The sequence below is a fragment of the Nicotiana attenuata genome, chromosome 9 (assembly GCF_001879085.1).
Source record: "Nicotiana attenuata strain UT chromosome 9, NIATTr2, whole genome shotgun sequence".
Classification (NCBI taxonomy): domain Eukaryota; kingdom Viridiplantae; phylum Streptophyta; class Magnoliopsida; order Solanales; family Solanaceae; genus Nicotiana; species Nicotiana attenuata.
The window spans coordinates 466,751-484,254 of record NC_031997.1 but is presented as its reverse complement, the minus strand read 5'-3'; the positions used below and the strand labels follow the sequence as shown (position 1 = coordinate 484,254).

At 34.2% G+C, this 17,504-nt stretch overlaps 2 protein-coding genes across 2 annotated transcripts; both read right to left on the bottom strand.

Moving 5' to 3' along the window:
- Window positions 3,301-5,667, bottom strand: LOC109232719 (GDSL esterase/lipase At1g29670-like). Its single transcript, XM_019398463.1, has 2 exons — window positions 5,420-5,667; window positions 3,301-3,815 (listed from the first exon to the last, which is right to left on the bottom strand). The coding sequence occupies exons 1-2, from the start codon at window positions 5,592-5,594 to the stop codon at window positions 3,595-3,597; spliced, it is 396 nt and encodes a 131-aa protein (XP_019254008.1). The 5' UTR covers window positions 5,595-5,667; the 3' UTR covers window positions 3,301-3,594.
- Window positions 6,825-10,449, bottom strand: LOC109232462 (GDSL esterase/lipase At5g45670-like). Its single transcript, XM_019398236.1, has 4 exons — window positions 10,201-10,449; window positions 8,605-8,729; window positions 6,897-7,142; window positions 6,825-6,839 (listed from the first exon to the last, which is right to left on the bottom strand). The coding sequence occupies exons 1-4, from the start codon at window positions 10,436-10,438 to the stop codon at window positions 6,825-6,827; spliced, it is 624 nt and encodes a 207-aa protein (XP_019253781.1). The 5' UTR covers window positions 10,439-10,449.

Here is a 17,504-nt window from a genome sequence, read left to right as displayed (position 1 = left end):
TATTTATAACACCCCCCCTTGAATGTCTATCTACCAGATAATGTGCCTCGTTAAAACCTTAACTAAAATAAAATCCAGTGGGAAAAAAATTCTAGAACAATACGCCTTTTGGTTGCTTCGTTAAAAACCTTGCAAGGAAAACCCAGTGGGACAAAACCTTGTAAGGGAAAAAGAGTACAACGCGTATTAACTCCCCCTGATTAGAGCATCAATTTACATCCTTAAGCATTTTTATTCCAATCTTGTGCACCATCTTCAAAAGATCGTTGGTAGATATTTGATAAACAAATCAGCCATATTAACTTGAACGAATTTGTTTCACCTTGAAATCATCATCCTTGATAGAGATGAATTGTCTTCATATGATCTTGTTGGAATCGTCAGTTCAATATCTTCACATAGAGGTGAAAACTCTTGCTATCATATTATCATGCATATAATTATAGCAAGATACATTTGTGCACAAATTGCACTGAGGATGTAGTACTTCATGACCATGAATTTTATATGCTTTAAGCAATTTAAATCCTTCAGGGATTGTTAAGTCATATAAGCCATATAATAGACTTTAGATGCATATCAAGTTTTCATGTCATGCTAGACATATAAGATATCGAAAACTGATTGCACATACCGTTGACTTTATACTTTCAAGTGTTTGAACTACATGTTCAAAACTACATGTCTTTCATATGAAACCAATTCTATTCGAATTGTTTCTTCAGACTTAAGATCCTCATATATATATATTTAGCGCTATCATAGATGTCGTCGACAAACATTTTATATTAGTTTCAATATTTTTTCATAAAGACATAACATAGAGATCTCTTCATTCATATATTCAGGTACATGAATCTTTCATGAGATTTTATGAAGTGTTATGTCATGTGATCTTCTAGATCACTTGCCTCCTTTATTATGATCATTTTGATTATTTGCTCATTTTTTTTATCAAGAAGTTTTATTTGAAACCGATTTGTCTGTATGCTATAAGCGTACCATAGACTTTGTCCTTCTAGGACTTAATATGAGCATTTGCAATGAGAATATAGTTACTTTCTTTGGGTCAGCAAATGCACTGGCATGGTTTGCAATAAATTGCACATGAATTATCCTTTTTATGAACTTCAAATTCATATTATCTTATTCGAGGATCTATATGAACAAATGATCATTCATTCCACGTAACTTTTTCTCAACTATTTATCATGTCTCCCCCTCATGTTAGAAAAACTAACTTGTTTCCTCAACTTTGAGAACTCATCTTTGTGCTTTATGGTGTTAATCAAAATATACACCGCACATCAATAATAATAAGATGGAATTATTTGGTTCCTGGCCATGAACCACTTGTAAGGGGAGAAAATAATATACTTTCGTATATAACATATATCAAACTGATATAGATAACTTTGTTTTCATAAGCAATTGTTTAGCTATTAAGTGGAGGCACTCAATAATTCATTTCACTAAACCAACTGTGATATAAACCAACTTATCAAGATGAACTGTCTTGAATAGAAAATCTGAAAATTATGCTCTAAATTAAATTATTGTGCAAGTTACCTCGCAAACACCATGTTGCGGGTTAATAATCGCACATGCAACCATCTCACAGATGCATCTTATGTGGTATACATGGCAGGTGAATGGGCCCATATTCACCTTTGATATTTCCAGTATTCACGGGATTCAATCCCAATTTTAGTTGATCTATTAATTAATGAGAACAAGCAACATTAGAGAATTCGTAAAGAACTTTCTAGTTCTTTAATATTTACCCATGTGAATTTTCTGTTATTTTTGCACATCATACTTAAATTGATATGGGTAAACCAATTATGCCAACTGAATAAATTATCAATATTGATAAACTTCAGATTTACACCATGACGTGTGCAATTATCAATAAACTCCAAGTTTATTATGATATGAGTTTTTATATCAATAAACTTCCTTTAATTGTGGCATTCTTTTGTTTGTGTAGTACAAACTGGAGAATAAAGCGGGTAGCTTTTCACATACATATTACCCCGCTACAAGTTGTAGTAATAGAAGATATTAAATCTTTCCTTTATTTATGGTCTCAATATAATCAATCGCTTTCGCGTATACTTTGGAAACTGGATAAGTTTCTTTGAGACTTACTACAACACAATACCTTATTGGTAATCAATTTTGTTTCTCCAAAATAGTATAATTGGCTCTTGCAGAGTTCTCAATTAATTTTATAGTACCACATATTCATCAACATCCATATGGTGAATATCTCTTTTAAAGAGAAAGTTATACCATTATGATTATGGTCAAAATTATGTGCAAGATATGTTTCTTGCATTACCATTGTCCTTTAATAATCACAATGCCAAAATATTTTGGCGTACAATAAGTACGTGACCAATGACCATTTATGCCATAATAATGACATTATTTTCTTATTTTCTCTCAAACCTCCTTCTAGAGGTGAGCGTGGTATATTCACTACCACTAGCACGTTTATATTCTTTGAAGAATGAATATGTATTCATAAATCAGATGTTGTCACATTCACATCATGAATGGATCATAATCATCTATATGTGCTTAATAAAATCTCATGTCAAATCGATGACAAATTTTACTTTCACAGAGTGAAGGTTTATTTTGAGAATCCTTATTATTCTCATTATCACAATGATGACGATTATAATTTCGTCTATTGCCACGTCCACATCCATTGATATATTGATAGTGATAATTTGTCTTCTTTCAGACTTATCACATACTGCTATCACATTCTCTTAAGGGAATGAGAATGGAGCAAATTCAATGGGACGGGTTTCCACTTTTTGTGCCCATAATCATACATGAATTTGATCATGGAAAGACATAGAAATTTTACCACTTTGGGTGGTTATAATTTCTTTCAAACTCCATTAGAGTTATAATCAAACTTTATTGTCTTTGCTTGTATATAAAATCAAATTATTGAATTTCAAGAATATAAAAGAGTAAAATAAAGTAAAATACTTACCTTAAATCTAAAATTTAATCATGAAGGAAGTTCATGGAATAATTGACAATCATTATGCTCAATCCCAAAGCTTCTACTCAATTGTTTGGAGTCTCGTGTTGATAACGTGTTATGAAACAATAAAAGAAGAAGAAAAGTATTGCTGGGAAATGTGGGGAGAGAGAATTCTTATTAATATTTTGGGATGAATTACAATGGAATAGAACCCTCTATTTATAGGGAGAGGGTGACTTAGCCACCAAATAATAAACTCTAGAATCTCTCTAAATATAGACATTCACCTTAAATAGAATTCTATTTATAACAGAATACATAATTTTAATGCGATGAGTTCAATCATAATAATCTTTAAAGTCTTAACTCATCAAGTTAAAATCTTAAATAAGTTCTTCGAAGGTATTGAAAAGAATTGGCTTTAGTAAATGGTGATTATAGCTTCAAAAGACAAACTTGTATATCATTGAATTTTATTTTACTGTGTGTTAAATGGGCAGAACAAGCACATTAATACTAGTTGGCTCTTTATATTTGTGTAACCAACATGTCTTGTGGTAGAGGAATTAACACATAGATTAATTTTAAGTTTGCACCAATTGGCTAATATCCATTGGATATGCATCGGACGGTAGCAAAGCAGTAAATGATCTTCTAGCAGTGGCCATATTTGCAATTTCTGCAGGGTGAAAATTATCAAAGAAAATATACTGATTCCTGTTACTGCATGGAACTTCACCTTTACGACATTGTCCTTTGGCTATAGTGTCTGATGTTATGCAGCATGATGAGTCCACTGTAAATCCTGAAATTCCAAATACAAGAATTAACCAAGTAGCCACCCACCTAACTGCTTAAATTAAAAATAATTAGCGGATGTATAATATATGTATAATTCATGTATAATATATGTATAACCACGTATAGTCAGTTTATGCGTATTGATTACAACAACTAAACGGTGAATTCGGATGGCTATTTGTGTAAAGACCGTATATATATGTATCGTAACGAAAGTCAGTCCGGTGCACAAAACATTTCACGTTCATACAGGGTTCGGGGAAGGGCCTGCACTCCAAGGGGTGTAATGTAAACATCATACCCTAATGCAATGATTAGTGGCTGCTTCACGGCTCGAGCTCGTGACTTTAATGAACATGAAAATGACTTCACTTGCATTTTATTTTTATTTTGTATAATGTTGGATTAAGATGAATTTATTAGAAGAATATAGTTAGTGAGGATTAATATAGCCGATTCTAAATGGAGCAAAATTGATTGTCTTCCTTTAAATTTTTGGTCTAATATCATCTTTGTTGTTAGAAAAAGGTCACATTTTTCTCTTGACCCTTAACAAAGATCCAACATAAGGGTAATTTTATACCATAATCAAAAGTTGAAGGATAAATATACACCTTTATTATCGAAAAATTAGGACATGTGGAGTATAGTTCACCCATTTCACTTTATAGTATAAGAGAATTTATTTTCTAGTAGGGAAGACCTGGGGTAGGGTTGGCAATGAGGGGGGCCAAGGCTAAGGTGAAGCTTTTGGGCAAGTTACACATTTAACCGGTCAATCAAAAATAATTACATCCCGTTAGACTAAAAGGATAGCCCGGTGCACTAAGATTTCGCTATGCGCGGGGTTCGGGAGAGGACCGGACCGCTAGACTATTGTGCCATTTAGCTCTGTCTCATTATGTTAAACTTTCTTCACTTTTGTCATATTAATCACTATTTTTTCTGTTTCATTTCATGTGACATTATTTACTTACTAGTTCATTCCTAAAAGAATGATATATTTTTATATATGAAAATAATTAATTTTAAACTACTTATTTTACCTTTAATAAAATATTTTATAACACAAATGTCATGACATGTTTAAAAGTACAAGGCTTTCAAACGCCTTATAACCATACACTTGATATAAAGTTATAACATGTTAATGATCACAAGTTTTAAAAGTCCTTTTAAGCCCTGTTAAATCAAAGTACATCATATAATTGAAACTAATAGAGTATAAATTAAATTGGCTCAGTTTTGGAGAACTATCGTTCATTCTGGACGGACTAAAAGGAAATATTGTCATATAAGCTAGAAAAGGAGTGTATATTTATGTTAAAAGAATTTAGAAAGTAGCAGGGAACTTGACCGTCAAGTTTGAAAAAAGCTGGCCAAGCCCGTGTCACTTTCTTACGTCAGCAGAAAGGGAGATCAAAGAAGTATGGGGCCGATACGCGAAGGTAGCGTATATGTATTGATAGAACAAATAATTTTTTACATATTTAAAATATTTTAATATATTCTAATTGTAGTTATCTTTTAAGTGACATGATACTCCGAAATTCTTTTAACAATAAAAGTTAAACTCATTTTAGAAAGAATAAAAATATGTAAACTTACCAACAGGTGAGGGACCCCCAGATGAAATGCTAGTCTGATTTATGTAAATAAACCTTGCATTAGGAAGATTAGTGTTCAAATCATCAATAAGAAGCTTGAGTTTGTCATTAAACAGCTTCACATAATTATTTATGAAATCAACACATCCAGATGCATTTCTTCCAAACACTTCCATTTCTTCTGGCAAGCAACCTAAAAGACCAATATTTGACACAGACACCTTCCTTGCTCCATAGCTATACAAAGTCTAAAATATAAAAAATTAATTAATTCAACAAAATATTTGAAGACAAGGGTGTCGAATAAGCGGGGTCGGACGACTAAATTTGGACGGGTTAAAATAGGCTGAATTGGTAATAACCCGCTCAAAGGTTATTTCGGCCAAAATAAGATGGATCAAGATGAGCTAAATAATGGATCGTAATTCAACCCCCCAACTTGAACCAAGTTTTAATTTATTTGTTTGTTTTCTTATAAATTTATTTAATAATCAAATACAACTAATAATTTTTTTTCTTTATTATGGCTATATCTAACAAAAAAATTTAAGAATATTTTGACAAGTTTTCTTATATGTCAATTTGGGCTACTTATTTACACCCGAATCAACACAACAAAAATGGCACGACATAGGAGTAGTTTTATTGTGTGCGTCACACAACTGACATTAGTTGTGCGAGGTTCCTTTTTGTCTCACAAATTTGTGGACCCCAATCTTATACTTCTGGGTCCACAAAAATCTGAGACACAAAATAGAATTTTCCCACGGCATAGCCATTTTTACGGCTGAATATCCAAAATTAGCTACCATCGCTAATGTCTATGTCATTAAGATGGGACTAACTTGGCCAGTGTTCAAATTGACCCATCATGAATATTCCTAGCCCAATTTTGCCATCCTATTTGTTTTTTTTTTAATAGAAAAACTACTAAAACAATAGGAAAAATGACACTATATAGTTGTTGTAAAATAAAAGCCGAAAAAATATATAAAATTTGTATTTTTTTTGTATATATATACATTTTGTATCTTATATACAAAAATTATACACTTTTTCGGCTGCCAGATGTAAATAGTTTCCGGCGCGGGCTAAAAGTGATAATAGCCCAAAAAATAGAAATTCGTAACGGACAAATTCTGTAGCAAAACAGAAAAATTTGTTGCTAATCCTACTTCGCAACAGATTAACGACAGATTATCAAAGAATTCTATTAGCTATGACCGATTTAGCGACGATGTTCGTAGCTAATTCCAGTTTTTTTAGTAGTGATTATTTACATCAAGTGGGGGGTGAGGGGGGAGGGGGGGGGGGGAGGACGGGGACTGAAATGCCTACTAATAACGGGGTTTAAACCCTCCACCTCAACTGCGGAAGGCAAAAAGCCCACGAAGCGAGCTAGCCCTTCAACCCGGCCACTCCTATTTGAAGATAAGATTAATGTGAAAAAAAAAAAGGAAGAAATTAATAGTACAAACCTTTAATTGTTGAGAAAATTGTTGAACAAGGATTGTTGCAAACTGATTTGGTGTATACAAAAGGCTCGTAGGGTAAAACTGGGGCTGTAAATAATTGTTGAGGTAATCATTGTTGCCCATATCAACAGTGTACAAACATTTGCTTAAGAGGTCTTTAGCTGAAGTAACATTTCCAAATATAGAAATAATTCTTGAAACTGTAAAAAGATGATTCTGTAGTTGCCTATTCATGCTCCACCGATCACCCTAAAATAGTCATTTTCAAAGGAATTAGTATAATCTCAATTCCATGCAATGTAGTGAAAATTGTAATAATAATAATATAATAAAAAGGCGAACAGTTCGGTGCACAAGGTATCCCGCATTCATGCAGGGTTCGGATAAGGATCGCAATAGAGTGTACGTGATCGTTTAGCATTGTTTTTAAATCCACCTAGGTGAAAATCCTTCATCCACTAAGAGGTCGTTTGGTATGAGGTATTAGAAAAAATAATGCAAGCATTAGCTTTATGCATTACTAATATCTTGTTTGGTACATTTTTTCAACATGTGTATAACTAATACCAAGGCTATTAATGCATGCATTAGTATGGATAAAGACAAAATTGTCCTTAAAGTCCCTTAATGCTAGAGAATATGGAGGGCTTTTTTGTAAACAACTATTTTTCTTAAAAATTATACAATGCATTATAGTTTTAATACATCACACCAAACAATAGATAAGAAATAATATTTGCATAGCTAATGCTTGCATTACTAACACATGCATTACTAATACATGCATTACTAATACACCTTATTCCGCATTATTTTTATACACCATACCAAACGACCCCTAGATAACACATGTCAAATACTTACCAGCATATGTATTAACTCCTGTTTGGCATATGTACGAATGACACCCTTTTATTTTTGGAAACTATTAGCTCCTGTTTGGTCAAAGATTTTGACCTTTTTTTTTGTCAATTTTTTTGAGAAAACATTGTTTATTTATGAAGTATGATCGTATTTTTGGAAAAAAATTTCAAAAAATTTCAAGCTTCCAAATACTGGTTTAGGGCAGTTTTTAGGTGAAATTTTTTCTTCCACTCATAAAACTTTGACTTTTCTTCAAATAAAATGCATGTCCAAACAAAACTTTAACTTTCAAAAATTATTTTTCAACACAACTTCAAAAACTCTTTTTTCAAGTTTCAATCAAATCTATGTCCAAACGCTACCTTAATCTTAGTATTCCTATTTTATCCTTAGTGACATGGCTTGTTACGAATCACTTAATATATAAGTTCATCCTTTTAAAGGAGAGAGGAAACAAAAAGACATGTGAAACTATCACCACCGTTCATTTAAAAGGATAATTTTGATAAATTTGACTTATATGTCAACAGTTTTCTTTAATTTTTTACACTGGCTGGGACAACGAGTACAATATAATATATTATGGTTGACTGCTACTAATTGAGTAGTGTTAAAGTTGTCTCCGTGTGACATATAGGTCACTGATTCGAGTTGTGAAAGCAACCACTAATGCTTGCATTAGTGTAAACGGTCTACATCACGTCCCTTGAAGTGCGGGCAAGCAACCCTTACCCGGACCATGTGAGAATATGGGATGCTTTATACACCGGGCTATCCATTTTTTTTTTGGCTACTAATTGAAAACATATGAAGAACAGAATTAAAATTGGTGACAAGGAGTTTTTACCCATTGATAGCCAGTCTCATCACGAATTCCAGCAACTCCTGATGCATAATTAACACCTTTGAGGATTTCTTTGCCTCTTGCACATACAAATGGCGGAATGAAACTATCAAATCCTAGGAGTTCAGCTGCACAAAAGGTAAAAAAGATGCTATATTCTTAATACCACTTAGTAATTATTTTACAAGAATTTTAACGTATATATATATATATATATATATGTCGTAAATGTATAAAAGTTAAGATCATTTTAGCTTAGAAGAAATAACCATATGCCATATATAGGGAGAGATACCAGGTTGCAGAAAAATTGGGAAGAAATGAACTCAAAGGAAGATGCTATGAAGATGCTTTGTTTTTGACACGGCACAAAATTTAAGAAAGAAATGAAGACTTCTGGAATATGTGGTTTAAAACAATCCATAAATATTTGGTGTGACTTTAAATTATCCCATTAAGTGTAAAATAAAAAGTTTGAAGTCAAATTGTTCATAAATAAAAAATATATATTTTTTTGAAACAGATTAAAAAAGAAAGTTTGACACATATATAACTTGAGACAGATGGAGTACTACAGATATTCAAGACCTTGAAAATACAAAATTCACAAATTGTCCCTATAATGTAATATGATTCATATAAAATAGTATATGTATGATATCTTCTGTAGCAAAAATTAAAAAAAAAAAAATCATTAGGAAAGTACCTTTATCCTATCTAGATGCAAGTCACGATGAAACCTACTTTCATTCAAAACTAACTCACTCTAAGAAAAGGAGAACTTTGCAAAAGTTTTAAAAAATATTGAGTGAGCTCTCACAGAAAAGTGTTTAATAAAGCAAAAAGACAACAAATACCAATTGTTGGGCTAAACTAGCCCAAGTACACTCTTAATATGGTGTGATATTGTCCGCTTTGGGCCAAGCCCGCACGGTTTTTCCCAAAAGGCCTCACACCATTAAGAGATCCCTACACCTTATATGTAGACTCCCAATCTTTTCAGCTACCAATGTGGGACTTTGTTCGCACACCCAACACCAATCTCATTAGAGCAAGAATCCTCAGTTGCCCTTATCAATGTTAGAAAAAAAAAAGGATTTGGGGGTCAGCTAAATCGGTAAGCATCAACCTTTATATTAGGTAGAGGGTTAAAATCTCATCAGTATAATACAATTAAAAAAGTTCAGGAAAGTAATTTTTCCACAACAAAAGCTTTTCTCTCCAACCGAGGTGGCAGACCACCTTATGACCGATATGATTACTACTGAAAGGGCAAAAAGACGGTATTGAATGCGACTCTACTAGTACCAATCTCCTCTTGACCAAGAATCCTCGGTCGCCCTTATCAAAAGTCAAGAGAAAGGGATTTGAGGGTCCGCTAATTCGGTGAGCATCAACCTTCTATATTAGGTCGAGGGTTCAAATCTCATCAGTATAACATCTCTTCCCCTGCCTATAACATCACATTATATACGTGCACAAAGAGAGCGAGGGAGATAAAGATTGAAGTAAAAAGAGTAAACCGGTACATAAAGCATCTCGCATTCATTCAAGGAAGCAAAAGAAAGAACGAAAAAAGAGAAGGGTTGAGAAAGAAACCAAAAAAATCAGCTTTATTGCGGCCATTGGTGAATCTTCCATTAACACCAGTAGGAAAATCAATACCATAAGGTGGATAATTGGCTTTGGCTGTTGTTGTAAGATTATTGTTATTTCCATTATCAACTACAGAATCTCCAAATATGAAGTAACAAGGCACTAGTGATTCCCCTTTAACCATTGGTTTTGAGCTCACAATGAGTATTAAAATAATTAAAATAAACCATATTAAAGACATTCTTGAATTGATTGAAGAAATCAAAGAAGAATGGTGATGAGAATAAGTGAAAGACAACCTATTTATAGTGACATTAAAAAAAAAAAAAATCACGTTGTTGTTTCATAAGGATGTAGGGGAGACTTTTTTTTTCATTTTAATAGAAGTTTCAAAAGTCTCGTTGAAGTGTCCGACCATTTCACGTAAAACTGTAAGTTATTAAAAAAAATATACTTTTATTTACTCGTCTTCAACATGTCCTTTTACATGCAAGGTTGATTCTTTTTTACGAGATAAACACGTGAAAAGTCTCTTTGATAATGAATGACGGTGAGAGTCAAATCAGAAACTCTATATTTTCTAATACCATTTTAAATTTTTTGACTAACTGACCATCTCGCATAAAATTTTAAACTCTTTGATGAAATGGTCGCACACTTCAATAAATTTGATTTTTAGAGTGGTACGCTCCTCTTGGGCTATTTTTGCCCTAGAGGTATTCTTTATCGTGCTAATTAAATTTCTTTTTAGATAGAGATTAGAGAGTAAAGATGTTAAGTCTCATTTTGATAATGACAATACAAAGTAATTGATTAGTAACTATATGATAGGAACTCACCATAATAGCTTAATAAAAGAATGTCACAATAAAGAAAGGCCTCGTATATGATCTACTAAATTTGTCGAGGTGTTTCAAAAAATCAAAACAGTTAGTTATTATCTTATTAATAGAATTTCTTGTCGATTCTCTATAAAATACTCGTTTGACTGAGAGTTTTCGAACACCGACAAATAACCAACCTGTAATGAATAGGAAAGATTGACAAATCAAATGATATGCAGTTACAAGAAATCACAAAAGTAAATCAATGACAGCAAAGAAAGTATTACAAAAATCACTTTTAAGATCCCAAAGTCAAAGTAAACGGATCTTGAGGAAAATCTCATAGTTGCCAAATGGAAAGCACTATCTCTACGTAACATGCATGTCATGGAAAATTACTTAACTATGACTTCAATAAAAAAGGGTAACCCCATGCATATAAACTATCTCGTTTTTACACAGGGTCCGAAGAAGGGCCATACTTAAGGGGCATAGTATAGTCAGGTTACCCTAATGCAAGCATTAATGGCTTCTTTCACGGTTCGAACCCATGACCTATAGGTCATACGAAGACAACTTTATCGTTACTCCAAGGTTTCCCTTCTTAACCATGACGTCAACTATTGTACTTCAATTATTCTTCTCAAAGCTCTGTATTACACAATTCTTGTAGATCTGTAGTGATAAAAAAGAAAAGAGAGTAAAAAATATCGTGAGATTCAATTGTGTGTCATGAATAGTTTCTTTCGTAAGTTATAAATCGGAAGAAATCGTTTGTTGGTGAACGAGAACAAAAAAATCAGCTATTTTAATCACATGCTCTTTAAATGAAACAAAACGAGCTAAAGGAAACCTCCTTGCGATCGAGAGAACTGAATTAAGATATCACACTAATACCGAACCAGTATAAAAATATTGCTTTATCATTTATTTTCCTGCACTTTATATTTATGCTTCTTGTACATCCTAACTATTGCCTAATTAGTTGACTAATGAACAAAAATAGCAATGAATTCAATCCTCACAAAGGATTTTGCGGTCTTCTAGAATATGCAAACCTTTTTTTTGCTCTTTTTATTTTATGTTTCTCACTTTTAAGAATGTTATGCAATGTGGCTAACGATTAAGGACATAAAATCATAAAAAGAATCAAATATTTTGAGATTCATTAATCATATATAACTAAGTGGTAATGCCTTTTCCTTTTCTCTTAAAGCAAGATTGATGTAGTTAATAAATTCTGAATTCTCAAGTCCACTCCATTGTTTCTAGACATTGGCACTATAAATCAAGCCAACTGTGATACCAGGTCGATATGAACTTAGTACTTTTGATGCGAAACATAAATTTATATGTAAAAATTCACTAAAAGTACAACTGTTAGATATAAACTCATAATTCTAGAATTCGTTCAGCGCGAAGAACATTAAAGGTTGAACCCAAATAATTTAAATTTTGAATATACCGCTCGGAAAAATGATTAGGCGAGGAAAATGTGATAGAAATGCAAGCACGAATAGGAATAATGTAGAAATTTCCATGGCAAGACGTAAAGTTAGACTTTAAATCCCTATATATTTATAATAAACTAGATAGTTAGTTAACTTGTTTGGCTCTTCAAGCCTTCACTACACTTAGAGTTTGGTCAAGTAATTAATGAACATTAATTCAAGATTAAAAGTACAATGCCTTTAGAATTGAATGACTTTTTAATTAGCTCGTCTTGTCAAATTTTAGGTATCTTTTCTCTGCAGGATCAAAATAGGAATTACGAGAGACGTAGTTTTTCTTAATTTGGTTCACTTACGTCTAAATTAGAGCACATTTCTAGAATGAAAATTTACGACACAATTAGAATATGCCATTGAAATTGAGTAATAGCATGTTTGGCCAAAAAGCTGGAAACTAGTGTCACGACTTAAATCCCATAAGACGTGACCACAACCGACAAAGGGGCGGACCCAGTGGCAGAGCTACATAGCTTCAAGGGGGATCCGTTGATACTTATTCGCTGAAAATTAAACTGTTTAGATAAGTAAAAATTAATTTTTATATATATACTCTAGGTATTGAATTCCCCTTGCCTTCATTTGTGCATATAATTTTTTAAATTATGAATAGATATCGAAAATTCTCGTTTTTTGTAGTAGTGACATAATATAGCATTTGTGGAAAAACAGAATTAAACTAAATAATAACTCTGAAAAATAAAGATTAATGATAGCCATATATAATTAATAAAAAATTATACACTAAGAATGTAGATAATTCTTATATATTTAACCATTTTTATCTTCATAATTGTACTAAGCGTTGAATATCTTCATAATGCAAGCATTAGTGGCTGCTTTTACGGTTTGAACCCGTAATACAATAAAATTATTTTTGAAAAAAAAAAAACAAGTAATAGATAAGCACAATAGTTACTCGTGATTTGTAACGTTATCCACAGTTTGGTGAAATGCATACTATATAAGAAGCAAGTGAAATCACACTAATTTCAGAGTATGTTACATCATACGAACAATAAGAAAGAAATACTCCCTCCGTTCACTTTTACTTAGCATGATTTAACTTTTCACGCCCCTTAAGAAATAATAAATGAAGTGCATAATTTATCATGATACCCATATTAATTGATACATATTTTATTGGATTTGAGAAAATGATAGTAATGAGGAAAAAGGGGTACATAATATCTAAGCCAGATAATAAAGTTGCATTTAACTTTCCCCCCTAAACTTTACCATTATTGTTTTCATTAGTAAAGTATTAATTAAGTGGTAAGATTAGTGTCTTAAGCCAAATAATATGGATTAGGTGGAGTATATTAAAAAGAAATAGTTGAGAAGGAGCAAAATTACCAAAAACAGAGGGATTGTCAATTAAATCTTGAAAAATGCCATAAGCATTAATGTAGATTAATTTGGCATCTGAGGTATTGCTGTTTAGTTTTTCACAAGTGCCCTCAGTACAGTGTCGGACCAATGCAATAGGTAAAGCTAGGGGTAGGCGTTTGGTCGGTTCGGTTCGGGTTGAAGAAATTTGGTTCGGTTATTTGGTTTTCGGTTTTGTAAAAGTAGTAACCGAAACCGAACTGAAATAAGTTCGGTTCAATTCGATTTTCTAATTTCAGTTCTTTATGTAACGACCCAAAGGGGTCATCACCTGTTTTTAATTGAATTCTATAACTCCGAGGCCTTGAAAACCTCATTTAGAGTTGCCTCAATTTGCGTGCACAGTCTGGGTGCGTAGTCGGAAAGCTTAAATATGAAATTCTGTGAAAAATGCTAAGTTTTGATGTTAAAATGAATAAATTTGACCTTGGTCAACGTTTTGGGTAAACGGACCCGGACCCGTGATTTGACGGTCCCGGAGGGTCCGTAGGAAAATATGGGACTTGGGCGTATGCCCAGAATCGAATTCCGAGGTCCCAAGCCCGAGAAATGAATTTTTTTGTAAAAATTGTTTTCTGAAATTGTTTAAGGAAATTTGAAATGAAAATTGATTAGAACGTGTTGGTATCGGGCCCGTATTTTGGTTCCGGCGCCCGGTACATGTTTTATATAATGTTTAAGTCATTCCTGTGAAATTTGGTTGAAAACGGACGTCGTTTGACGTGATTTGGACCTAAATTGGGAAATTTGATGTTTTATGAAGTTTGAAAGAATTCTTGGATTTTGAGGTTTAATTCGATGTTTATGATGTTATTTTGGCGATTTGATCGCACCAATGAGCCCGTAGGATATTTTGAGGTTGTGGGTATATTTGGTTTGGAGCCCCGAGGGCTCGAGTGAGTTTTGGATAGGCCACGGGGTGCATTTTTGAACTTAAAAAGTTGCTGGTATGAACTGACCTGCATGCGAAGCCTGGCTCACAAATGCAAGCTCGCAAATGTGAGAACTTTCTTCGCAAATGCGAAATCTCCCATGTTGGCCAGTGATCGCAAATGCGATCCTTATGTCGCAAATGCGACCATCGCAAATGCGACATGGGCCTCGCAAATGCGTAGGTCCGGAATTTTGGAAGGGTTCGCAAATGCGAACTAAGCTTCGCAATTCCCATATCTGCAGAGGTCGGGGTTCGCAATTGCGGACCCCTGTTCGCATTTCCCATATCAGAGACCTGCAATTTTTTACACTTAAACGATTTTGAGCTTCATTTTTCATATTTTCTCAAACCCAAACACACTTAGGCGATTTTCCAACAACAAGTCTTCTTCCAAATCAATTGTAAGTTAGTTTTTACTCATTTCTTTCAATCATTAACATCTTTTAACATGATTTCAACCTAAAATCAAAGATTTTCATGGGAGAATTGGGTGTTTTGGGTAGAACCTAGGTTTTTCAAAAATTGGGGATTTGGACCTCGATATGAGGTCCGATTTCAAAACAAATTATATATTTGGGTTCGTGGGGGAATGGGTAATCGGGTTTTGGTTTGAACCTCAGGTTTTGACCACCTGGGCCCGGGGGCGATTTTTGACTTTTTGGGTAAAACTTTGGAAAACTCATTTTCATGCATTGGGGTTGATTCATTTAGTGTTTATTGATGTAATTAAGTAATTTGTGATTAGATACGAGCGAATTGGCGGTGGAATCGAGGGGTAAAGCTATAATTGAGACTTGAGTTATGTTCAAGGCATCGAGGTAAGTGTTTGGTCTAACCTTAGCTTGAGGGATTAGGAGTTGAGTCCTATTTGCTATGTGGTATTAGTCGTGTACGACGTATAGGCATGGTGACGAGTATCTATACGTTGGTGTCTAGCATGACCGTGAGTCTTTATATTGTGAATATCTTAATTCATTGTATTCTTCATGCTTTGGTGATGATTTCTAGTTGTTGTGAAAAGTTTGTGGAAGGAATTGAGACCTTTGAACATCTTGGAGCATTGGCTCGAGTTATATTATGAATTTTGAAAGTATATGAGATGATTGAACCCTTTGGAGCATTGGCTCAAGTGGTAAAGCGAGTTATGAAGTAAAATTGAAAGATAGAGAAAGAGTTATTGAAACGTTCCCTTGCCGGGATTTAATTATTTAATTGTTGTTCCCTTGCCGGGATTTGATTGTTTAATTGTTGCTCCCTTGCCGGGATTCCTATATGTTCTTGTTTATTTCCCTTGCCCTTGTTTGTGATTGTTGTTTGAGTGAGGAAGAGTGTTAAAGCACGAAAGGTGATGCCCTGCATTGTTTGCTATTGTGAGGAAAGAGTGTAAAGCACGAAAGGGTGATGCCGTGCCGCACGATGTACCATTCCGTGCCGATTTTATTGATTATATGTGAGGAAAGAGAGTAAAAGCACGAAGGGTGATGCCGTGCACAATTTTATTATTCTAATTGCTTTGGTGAGGACGAGAGTAAAAGCACAAAGGGTGATGCCGTGCACGTTTTCATTATATTATTGCTTGGTGAGGACGAGAGTAAAAGCACGAAGGGTGATGCCGTGTACTTATTTGATTTCTGCTTCTTGTTGACATTGTAGTTATGTTGTTCCTTTCTTTACTTGATGCTTTATTCGGAAATGTTATCTCCCCGCAACATGTTTCCCCCTCCCATCCTTACTTGTTTATTTCTGCTTTGTTTCCGTTGTATATTATATAATTGCACAGGTTTATGTGGTAGTCTGGTCTAGCCTCGTCACTACTTCGCCGGGGTTAGGCTAGGCACTTACCAGCACATGGGGTCGGTTGTGCTGATACTACACTCTGTGCTCTTTTGCACAGATCCAGGTCCCGGTGTGGCATTTGGTCGTCAGCAGTAGATTGGGAGCTATCCTTCAGTCCGAGACTCCGAGGTAGCCCTGCTGGCGTTCGCAGGCCCGGCGTCTCTTCTTTCAGTTTTTATGTTCTGTTGTCATTTGTACTCGAGACAGACTATGTTCTTTTCTTTCAAACACTTATTTGTAGTAATCCTAGACAGTCCGTGGATGTTGTGACACCAGGTTCTGGTTAGAGGCATGAGTTAGTCTTCAGGATATTTTGGTTTTATATTTTATTTAAGACTTCCGCTAAATTTCATATTTCGCTGTAATTTATTTTCTTTATTTATGGTAAATTTAATTGGTTAAAAGGGAATTATTAATGATTTCTAAGGCCGTGGCTTGCCTAGCTTCTACGAGTAGGCGCCATCACGACTCCCGAGGGTGGGAAATCCGGGTCGTGAGAAGTTGGTATCAGAGCTCTAGGTTACATAGGTCTCACAATTCACGGACAAACACAGTAGAGTCTGAGGGATCGGTACAGAGACGTCTGTATTTATCCCCAGAGGCTACAGAGTTAGGAAAAGTTTCACATTTGTTCTTTCTTGTCGTGCGGTTTGGTTTCTCAAAGCTAATTGAATTTCTACTCTGTTCTTTCGCAGATGGCGAGAACACGCGCTTCCTCATCTACCGCTCAGCAGCTCGAGCCCCCAGCAGCAGCTCCCACGAGGGGTAGAGGGCGAGGCCGAGGCCGTGCCAGAGGCCGAGGTAGGGGCAGAGCTC